This window comes from Cystoisospora suis (genome assembly GCF_002600585.1).
Source record: "Cystoisospora suis strain Wien I chromosome Unknown contig_257, whole genome shotgun sequence".
Lineage (NCBI taxonomy): Eukaryota > Apicomplexa > Conoidasida > Eucoccidiorida > Sarcocystidae > Cystoisospora > Cystoisospora suis.
The window spans coordinates 58378-68942 of NW_027153059.1; the positions used below are offsets into that span (position 1 = coordinate 58378).

The 10565-nt window shown below is 56.7% G+C and overlaps 1 protein-coding gene across 1 annotated transcript in view; it reads right to left on the reverse strand.

Moving 5' to 3' along the window:
* Positions 1–637: 637 nt before the first annotated feature.
* Positions 638–10565, reverse strand: part of CSUI_000656 (aurora kinase) — an 11825-nt gene continuing 1897 nt past the window's right edge. Inside the window, exons 1-6 of the mRNA XM_068060887.1 lie at positions 7999–10565; positions 7225–7328; positions 6850–6925; positions 3346–6195; positions 2750–2962; positions 638–2501 (exon numbers count right to left, since the gene is read on the reverse strand). The exon at positions 7999–10565 is cut by the window's right edge and continues 1897 nt beyond it. Of these exons, the coding sequence (XP_067927141.1) occupies positions 1507–2501; positions 2750–2962; positions 3346–6195; positions 6850–6925; positions 7225–7328; positions 7999–9721 (5961 nt within the window). The 5' untranslated portion in view covers positions 9722–10565 and the 3' untranslated portion in view covers positions 638–1506. The remainder of the gene's footprint in view (positions 2502–2749; positions 2963–3345; positions 6196–6849; positions 6926–7224; positions 7329–7998) is intronic.

A 10565-nucleotide genomic window follows, 5' to 3' on the forward strand; every position in this document is an offset into this window, starting at 1 on the left:
GAGGCTGTAAACAGGGCGGCTGGGCATTCGCATCTGCTAACGGGCTGCACTGCATATACCAAGAACATCCTTCTACGGCGGCAATAACCGCACATCGTTGACGGGAGGCCGATCTGAGATCCCTCAAGTCCCTCAAAACGTCAGGGCAATTGCACATCTGTGGGGGAGGGGGGTGCCCAATTGGTCAACAGTAGATCACCGGCGTAAACTTCCCTTGTGCAGATAACAGGTTGAGACTCCGGGTCCACCCCCCGGGTTCGCTCCGTTACCTGTATGCTTGGAGCAGCAGCGTGGCACTCAAGTGGACCCTCTTGAAATCACGCTTACTTAGTCCGGCCGTGTAGGGAGAAGGCACCGTTTTTGTATGTGCCACATTACTGGGCCCTCTCTGTGTGGGCGAGCTTCCTCTGAGAAAAGCTGCCGAGCCCCCCTTCCTTGAGGCAACCCGGTGGAACGACGCCGGAAAAAGTGTGAGTATCGAACTTTATGTGAACTCGCAAAACTGTACGCAGCCAGATCGCGAGCCTCTACCCGAAGTTACGCCTGGAACTCCGGATCCTGTCCGTAGTGCTGAGTCTTCCCGAGAGATAGCCGGTTCCGTGTGTGTTCCCGTGCGCCTGTTTCGCTGAAAGCAACTAAGGCTAATAGTTTAGGACAAGAGTTAGCTTTCGCTAACGGGGGAACCCGATCACAAGTGAAAACCAAACATGCTGACAACGAAGACTGGTCTGTTATCATCACACATCGGGCCAATGGAGTTCACAGGTCTGAATGTCGCATGGCGGATGGGCTCAATAACGCTTACTGGCACTGAGTTTTCCGACACCCAAAGAATGGCTGCAGGGAGACGCGCAACCCGAAGGAGAGCTCCCGGTAGCACCCGAGCTGCAGGGGCACCTGCTCCTTCCTACATGGAAGGAAACAGTGCTCGTCTGCGGACTACATCCTGTAGTGCATGTGGAAGTTGGGGGGTTCGCCGACCCAGCTGAAGACGCTGAAACAACTCGAGATACAGGGCAAACCCGTTCCAAAGAAGAGGGTAGCCAGCCTAACACGGACGCCAGTGAGCGGTATTGAAGCCGCTCTCCATGACCACCGTAAAAAAAAAAAAATTGGACTTCTCTCAGCTAGTCACAGGCCATGAGATTAGTAAGCTACGAGTAGTCACAATGCCTTTTATCTGTCCGCCAAGTGCGCCAGAACCGACGCGTCATCGCGACGCTAAGAAGCCGGGACCACTGTAGCTGCACCACTATAGAAAAAAGACTCAGGGGAGTCCTCCATCATCTGACAGTGGGGTCTCACTCATGAAGTCCAACAAGCACGGGCCTCCAGTCCAGTGACTTGACTACTCCTCTTTCTGTCGTTATGCGAGACACAGGCGCTGAGGGCCCTTCGCTAGCAACTGAAAATGCTCTTCGCGAGCCTGCCCTACCTAAACCAGGTCAGCAGCCAAGTGCGGGGGTTGCCACGAACGATTTTGAAGGTGAGCCTTTGAAGCCCTTGTCAAGCCCACGCCGCATTCTGTGGTGACCAGACTACACCAGCCACCCGCGCGTTGTCAACGCTCCTAAGCTGCACAGGCGGTGGCGAACAAAAAACAGGCTTCCAAGAACACTGGAGGCTGCCGCCCTGACTAGAAGTCGGCAAGCGAGCCCCCGCGGCGGCGAGTGCCGCTGAGTGGTGATACATGCCCGGGGACGCTGGCTGAGACAGTGCAGGCGCCCTGTTTCCCGTACCCTCTCCCCAGGCGGCGGACACCTGCTTCGGCGAATGCGGGTACGATCCCACACACGCACACCGAGGAGGATCCACTGGCGAAGTTGTCCAGGATGGTTGCTGCAACTGACCGGCGTCCCATGGTTGCCGCCGAATTCCCTGCTGAGTCGGACCAACGTCACCTGCGTGTAGTGTTCGTTGCAGGACGCTATGAAGGGGCAGTTGATTTTGGAGTTGCCACCTTTGCATCTGCGAGTAAGAGGCCTGTGCCGGTTGTTGGGTACCGGCGAAGCCAGGCGCAGCGTATGTAGGGTTGATCTGAGAAGGCGAGCCTGACAGCCACATATTGTTCGCCCGTGCGGCGGCGCTTGCTGTGAGAGAGCCTTGTCCGAAACTGGAAAGCGGCCGGCGAGTGTTTCCACTGAACGCCGCCGATCGCTCCTGGACTGACCGAGTATCACTTGAGTGGTCTGGGTGGTGGAGTGGACCGTGCATCACATTTCGCCCTGCTTGGGCGTTAGCCGAGCTCCGCTGTCGCAGTGTAGTCGAAGGATTCCACTGAACAGGGGAGGCAGCCCGGCCCGGCACATACTGCGTTCCGCTCGTCCCTACAGGGCGCGCCACAGTGTTAGCGGGAACGGCTTTCGTTGAGAAAGGAAAGTTGAGATTGCTGTAGTAGGTCCCGATACCAGAGGGAGGCGTACTCCATGGCCTCCGATGAGCGGCGCCATCCGGGAGGCGCGAGGGACTCTGTACTCGGGACGATGTGACGCTGGTGGGTCCTGAAAAGAAAACAAAGAAGGCCGGACCTGTTTCTTGTATACGCCGAACACCCACTAGAGCCACCCACTTTCCAGCTAAGTAGACGCGGACGCCAAGTACCCAAGCGCTCTCGAGTCCTGGTAACGAGCAGCGCGCCTGTCGAGCCTGCGGCGAAGAAAGCCAACGCCCCGCCAGGCTGCTGCACAAAAAGTTTGCCACTCTCGCCTTCCGGAGGAGTTGGCGAAAAAATAAAAATGAGGTAACGTACCGGGACGGCCGCTGCTGCCCTCCGCCGGGCTGTTTCTCCGCTGCGGCATAGGCGAAGCGGGGCTAGGGTCACGCAGTTGAGGTCGTGGTTCGGGGGCACATCCCCCAGCGTTTCTTCCGAAAGAAGCACCGAAGCCAGTGGCTATGCGATATGGATTCGCTCCTGCAACATCGATTATCTCTCCAGCCCCGACACCCTGCAACGGGTCATATCCTGAAAAGAAGCACACGAATTTCTCAAGTGATCTTAAGCGGGGCTAGCATTTCAACAGCCGTGATCCTCTTAACTCACAGCTCGGTGGACGGAATGGGAGCTCCTCAGAATGAGGATAACAGCGGATGTGAAAAAAGAAAGCAATCACAGACTGTCCCGACTTCTGAAATGACTGAGACAAACAGAAAGCCAGAACGACCGAAGGAAACCTTCAGGACCCCGTCCGAAATGCTTACAGGTCCAACCACTACGGCAGTCCATAAGCAGTCGGTTAGCGGAAACCCGGTGTAACCCCACCGGCTCCGCCACGCGGCTGCTAATTTTCTATTTTGATTATTCCTCAAGTAGAAGACGAGGACACTCCTTAGGAGCCACATCCGTACCTGCCTCGGTTCTCACGGGAGTCTTGAAACCCCCTAGCTGTGAAGCACTCCCCGCTTCGGCGCATGATCCGGCTGCCGCGGAACTTGTTTGAGCGACGGGTGCAGCTCTTCCTCCCTCCCTTCGCACAGGAGCATTCGCAGTAGATCCGTCACTGCTCCGCTCTCGTCTGACTGAGCTAACACCGCGAGAGGGAAGGCGTGAAAACGCACCGCGTTGCTCCCTCGTTTGCGCGCTCGAAGAACGGTTAAACCCAGCGCCCAGACGGTTTTCCTTGCCCGCGGTGTCCGCCGAAAAACCTCTTCTCTGGGTGGCCGAAGGTGCTGCCTTCCTTTCCCCTTGACCTTTGACACCGACGTGTGAACTAGAGTCCGCGCCAGCTCCGAAAGGACGTCTCGGGCCCAGTGCAGATCTGCGCCTCGAGGAGGCAGAGCTTGGATTCCTAGGATCGGATCTTTGGCGGCCGTCGGGGCTACACTCGGTTGTCGGAACGAGTAAGTCGTCACCCGCAGATCCCACTGACAAGTGGTCCGCAAAGCAGTCTAGCTCACCTGATTCATGGCTAGTTTGGCTTGGCGGTCGTGCTGGACAGTCTCCAGCACTCCAAGGATCCAAAAGGGGTAGACCATCCTGACTACCAACCAGACGCCCTTGGTCATCTGGGTGAAAACTCATCGAAAACGGATACGCAACATGACACTGTAATGAAGAGAGCCCTTCTAGGCCGTGGTCGTGGTCAACTATCGAAGATACACTGTTACTTTGCGGTTCGTTAGCGACTCCCAAGGACGGGGCGTGAGGCTGGAGAAATCCCCCCATGGAAAAGTCCGTGTGACACGAGCTCGATGTCCACGGCGTGTCTGGCTTTGCGCAGTTTGGAGGCAGCTGAAGAGAGGAAGTCGATCGTGCCGGTTGGTCTGTGCTGCTGGACGGTTTCGTGACAGCTGAAATTTGACATCGTTTCGATTGGCGCGTCCTAACAGACTGTGGATCTGCGCACGGGAACCGCTTAGGTTGTAAACCCCGCTTGGCGGAAGCTCGCTCTTCCGTTTCTCCCTTCGCTTTTGCAAGCGCGTCGATTCCCAGGGAAATTCTCGCTGGATGCAGCCGGTCCTCATACCGGTCCTCGTTGCGGTCTCTCCCAACGTCAGCTGCATCGTCGTTCCAGGTGTCCGCACGCAGAACTGTATGCTTGATCTGGCTCCCCGGGTTGAGACGCCTCGATACTCCCGTGAAGATCTTCGGACCACACCCAGAAGACTTCGCTGGCTTTGAAGGACTCGAATCCTTTGTGCAATCCATCGATTTCAAAGTTCCTCGTAACGACTTCCGCAGTGCTCCGGGGGTCCGCCGCCCACACGAAGGACTTCGGGGTCGCCTTGGAGAACCACCGCCGTTTGCATCCGGCGCCTTTGCAGAGAAAATGACTTTCTTTGCGGGGAGACCCGAATCTTGCCCAAGTGTCGCAGTTGCCTTCGAGACAGATCTTTCCACCACGCTGGCAGAAACACAGCTTCTGCGTTGCTTGGACGGTAAATGAGACGCACTACCGCTGGCTTGGTGTGCTTCCCCGTGACTTCCCGGCGGTTGCCCCTTTGGTTCCCCGGTGTGAGAAACATTCTGTAGGATCGAGCTTTGCGGTTGAGTCACATTGGAGGAAGACCCGCTGCTTTTGCCGATGCTTCGGGAGGCGACTGCCTTCTTCCTTCTCCGAGGGGGTAGCGACACGGAAGAGTCGTCCACCGTCTCCTCTTGGACTGCTTCTGATGGAAACGAAACTTTATTTCGAATGAACGGGAGTGGCCCAGGACGTTCACTCGAAGCTAGATCTCTCTTACCTCCTGACGCCTGCGTCGACATCACTTCAATTATTCTGCCACTTGCATCGTGGACCTCATCCCCTGTCTTCCGTACGGCAGCATCATTGAGCTCAGGGAACTCGCGCAACTTAGAAGCGGAGTCAGAGGGTTCGAGCAGACTGTTGGGCCTACTGTTCTGAGTCTGTAACGCGGGGCGACAGCCTGGCCCTGATCCGTCCGTGTTGCCTGCCGTAGAGGCAGGGCAGCCGAGGCCTTCATCATCCCCTACCTCAGAGTCAGAATCGGTCGACCGTTCAGGGAGTGCTTCAAACGAAGACGCTACTGTGCTGTTCCCCCCGAACCGCGAGTCGGATCGCCCCAGTATGTCTCCCCCAGAGCTCACCAGCCGGGGAGAGCCGCCAGGCCTGTCTCTGCTCTTTCCATGTGCAGTGAGCGTGACAGTGGCTTGTCTTGCCGGGTTCTGCGAGCTCTGATGTCCGGAGGGCTCGCCTGTCTCCAGGGCCTCTTCACGTTCGGTAACTGCGATTCCCTTCTTCGCTGGCGCAGAAGGAAACTCATCCCACCTGGCACCTACTACAGTCGAGAGCGGCGCTTGTGAGGCCGTCATCTGTGAGGGAGCGAAGGCAGCACATGCAGTGTTTGCGGAGTCCACTTGAGAAGCTTTCATTCCAGTCGGTCGGACGGGCGGTACAGGTGTACCGGGAGTGTTCGTGAGCGAACATCCTTCACTCTGACTCTTCGTCCTTCCCCCACCTTTACGGGCAGCGTCTGGCGCACCGCACATCGCGGCAGTCCGTTCATCAGGCCCCCGAGTCAAAGACGGGGGCGGTGTGGGGGCCGGCGGGCCAAGATAATCTCGCAAGTCAAGGGAGTCACATGCATTGGGTAGCGGCCACACAGAAGCCGCACCCGGGTGAGGGGCGCGAGACGCTACAGCAGCGGAGATTCGAGGCACCGCGTGGGGGTATCTGGAGTAGTACTGATCTCGCAATTGTAACCACATGCGGCGGATCCATGGATGCTGAGGCAGGGCTGAAAAAAAAGAACGAAGCCATGCGCGCATCTCCACGGTTACAACACCGCGGAGCCGTCTGCTACAATAGATGTTAAGGGGTTCGAAGAGACTTGTCGAATCAGGCGGGCTGAAAAGATGGGAGGATTGCCTTGGGCTCCGGCTCCTTTATGCTCTAGAAGTGACGGCAAGGACGTCCACGACTTTGACGCGTGTACACCTAGCACTTTTGACGGCTATATGTCCATTCGAAGCCACATCAGTAACCGGTAGCTGCGAGAGGGTACGTCTTCTCATGGTCAAGAATGGAAGAACTAATTATTGTGTATCAGCGCGTCGACCCCGCCAATGCACTACAGGTGTACTCTAGGGTGCTCCACATCGACATGCACACCGTACAATTGCTGGCAGAAATACGTAGCTGCTACGCACATCCTAAGAGCCCTAGTGACCCAACTGCACTCACACTGCACATCGAGTCGTCGGGTGAGACCGACGGAGGACAATGAGAATGCGTCCAGGCACGTGCTTTAGGTGACTCCCACGCCACGAAGCCATTAAGGCACATCGGGAAGCACACGTAGACCCTAGTTGTTCTGCGTAGCATTTGCTGCTGGCGAAGGGGCAGGGGCTGGCAGCCTCGTTTACAGCACACGCACACAAGGCTAACTCACTGTGGAGTGTAATCCGCTCCTCCGGATCGTAGCGCAAAAGCTTCGTGATCAGGTCTCCGGCATCAGGGGCAATGTGCTGCACAAGACCGTACGCACCACCAACTCAGAACTTCAGTACACACACCCACGTGGAGAGCAGTCGCATGAGAGGACACTATCCTCGCTCAAGAACCGGCCAAGAAGTAGTCAAATTGCTGACCTGGGGATAAGCTGAGCTACTAAGGCCAGCGGTCGCGCAGCAGCTCGACACTCCGAACAGCATCGCCGCTAGATAACCCCGCTCCCCTTGTGTCGGTTTGCGAACGGTGCAGTGGCACCCATGTGCTACAAGTGAGTCACAATGCCACACGCCCCTAGCAGGGCATCTATTCGTACCGGGCCCAAATTGACCTTGGCCTTCAGCACTTGCTGAACGAGTTCCAGATGCCTCGTCGACTGAAAGGGAGGTTTGCCGTCAAGCATCTCGTACAACAGAATACCTGAGGAAAAACATGGCGCAGGGGCAGCAAACGGTTGAAATTTGTGGCGACCACGAACGGCTTAGAAAAAGCGCTTTACGCTCGAATAAACTTGTTGCTGGGCACCAGGTTTTCCGACGCTCGGGACGTGAAAAAAACGTCCCGACGGAAGCCTCAGCAAGAGCAGGAGAGCTACATGCTCAAAGAGGAGATCACCTCCTCCCCCTCGAATAGCAGCCTTTAACTGCTGTGCTCCTCCGGAGTCATATCCGCAGCTACAGCCTTCGGATCCAGATTCTAAACTGGAAAGTTGCAAGCAGCTCGACACCAGACCTTACGGACTCATCCAGCTGCTTGAAGGCGTCTCCTCTTAGCCTTGTTTCAAAAAGACACCCCGCCCCTTTCTGTGTTACTGTCCGATACGGTTCACGCGGAAGGCCGCACGAAGGAATCAAGTCAGAGTGACGCCAAGCGCACCGCCAGGTCGACATGACGGCAAAATGGAGCAAGCAAATAAAGAACGTCGTCGGTAAACGTCACCGGTTTCCGGAGCTGACCCAACTACGAGAAAACCCACTGCACCGAGAAACCGCGGAAAGAAAACTGTGCTGAACTCGAACAGTAGTAAACTCCTATGTTTTCAATAGCAGCGATCGTGCCACAATTGTTCCGGAGCACGCAAATCGCTTACCGGCTCCCCATAGATCAACTCGCCAGTCGTGTCCAGCACCCTTGATCATCTCAGGAGCAAGGTAGTCGAGAGTCCCACAGAAGTTGAAGTTCTTCGCTTTACCTAACACTGAGCCGCACCAGCCTAGGTCAGCAATCTTCAGCACATTCTTCCCGTCAAGCAGCAGGTTCTCGAGCTTCAGATCCCTGTGCATGACTCCACGGCTGTGGAGGTAGTGCAGCCCGTTCACCAGCTGCGAAAAGTAGATGAAGGCTTCCTGCTCACCCAGGCGTCTGAGTGGCTGAGACCGAATTCTGGTGTACAGATCTCCTCGGCTACAGTACTCCAGTATCAGGTGCACTTGGTCACTATCCTCTACACACGCAAAACACCGGAGCACGTTTCGATGCCGTAGCAAATCCTTCTGGACAAGTAGCTCAAACTCCACTTGACTGACCATGCCCGCCCGGACAACGTTCTCCTTCTCAATGGACTTCACCGCGTACACCTTCCCTGTCCTTTTGTGGCGCAGCTTTCGCACCACTCCGTACGTTCCCCGCCCTAGCAGACTGGCATCGCCTCCGAACCGAGGATCAGCGAGCTCAAAATCATCTATTTTACAGCCCTGCAAAGTCTCTTCCGAAGAGGGACCAACATACTCGTCTTCCTCCTCTGCCATGCGGTTCTCCCGCGACGACTTGGCAAATGCCTTCTCTGGGTCCCACAGAAAATCTCGTAGAGGAATCACGTCTCCGCTCTCTGATTGCCCCAAACCGGATGAGACGGTACCATTTCGGTTCCGACGAGGGGTACCGGCAACCGAAGACAGAAGACGACGTGGAGACGTCGTTAGGTCCTCCGCTTGAGCGTTCTGGTTTCGGAGTCTGCGGTGCATACTTTCTTTCAGCATTTCAAACCGTGTTTCAGCAGACAAGCTCTCATCCCGAGGAGGTGTCCTCCAGTGAGCAGAACTTACACTGGTATGTCTGTCGTCACCGGTGCTTTCGCTTATCTTCCTTCTACACGAATCTGTCGTGCTGCTGCAACGGTCAGAGGCCCTCAACGGATTGACAGCAGCTGGAATGCCTTCCTCGTTGACTGTCGTCTCCGACTGTGGCAACCCGATCGGCACAGCACCCCTTCCATCAGCTGAGTCGGACGAGGCTAGAGACTGAGGAGCCGATGTCTCCTGAGTGCTTCCAGAGGACCCCGCACCAGCATGTGATTCGCCGTGAAGCTGGTCGGAGCACGATTTACTTTCAGGCATCAAGGAATTGCCGAGCTCTTCCGACTCCCCTGACAAACCTTTGCTCTGGTCCGTTACTTTTTGCTGGGTCTTGAATGTTGCAGTCCCCTTGTTTGTCAATTGCGCATCCGGAGAAGCGACTGGTGCGGGAGGGGATGACTGTACTGTCCTGTGATGATGTGACGGTCCAGGTGACTTAGAGATGCTCCGGCTGGATGCCGTTTCTGGCGAAAGGTTCGACTTCTCCCTGCACGATGTGGCCTCACTCATCTTCGGCGCTGGGAGTCCGTCTGGTCTGAAAACTGCTCCGCGGACTCCAGGGTCTTCCAACACGCAACATGGGCCAGAAGCTCGAGAACCCATCGCTGGAGCTGGTGTGTCACTTACTTCGCTGCAACCCTGTCTGTGATGCAAACCGACCGCCTCTTCGGGCCGGTGTGATGCCTGTGGAGTTGGCTGTCGTTGAGAGGGAGGAGACTGATACAGACCTGCCTGCATTTGTTGGCCCGCTTGGTAGAATCGGCCGGCGCTTCCGCCCCCCCCCGAGGGCAGACAAGGATCACCACTCCCGAGCGGGTTTTGTGTAGCTTGGACGTGTGACTGCTGCTGGAAGGTCTCTAGTGGTACGCGCTGGGCCCCGTGCTGACACGAACTTGGGAAACGTTGTTGCAGCTGAGATGCGTCCTGGGGCTTCTTGGGGTTGCTGTTACCTTCGTACTGGGCTAACCCTTCATGCTCATGGTACCGACGCTGCGCTGCGGCTTGCGGTTCTAGTCTTGAAACAGACTCCCCCCGGAGCTTTGCAGGTGCGGACAGGTGGGATTGTCGAGTCAGGCCGTGGGTGCGCTGGTCCTCCTGTTGGAAAGTAGTCTGCTGCAAGCTACTGCCCAGTGTACCTTCCCCTGTCCCGCCGAACCCGGACACCCTCACGGTGTTTCCTGATTCCCTGGAAGACTGCACGACCTTCTCAGGCTTCCCCTTCGCCGGACTAGGTGCTGTCCTGGCAGCTACGTAGCCCGAGTAGCTCGCCGAGGGCGGCTTTGGTTGGCCGAGAAAAAACGACTTGATCCTCGCAGCCACGCTGGGTGAAGCCAAGACCTGTGATTCTCTCGTCTTAACGTCGCTTAGCGCGCAGCTATGCGTTGTACTGAAAATACGTGGCCGTTCACTCCAGGACACAGAAGGTGACCCCGAAACTGCCGTGACGACTGTCGCGGGTCCGGGCTGAGGACCCCGTACGCAATTTGAAGGGTGCTGAGAGAGCCCTCCGGTCAACGGCACGGGAGATAAGGCTCGCTGGCGTTGGGAGTGCTGTAGCGACTGTTCAGCGCGCTGGTGGTCG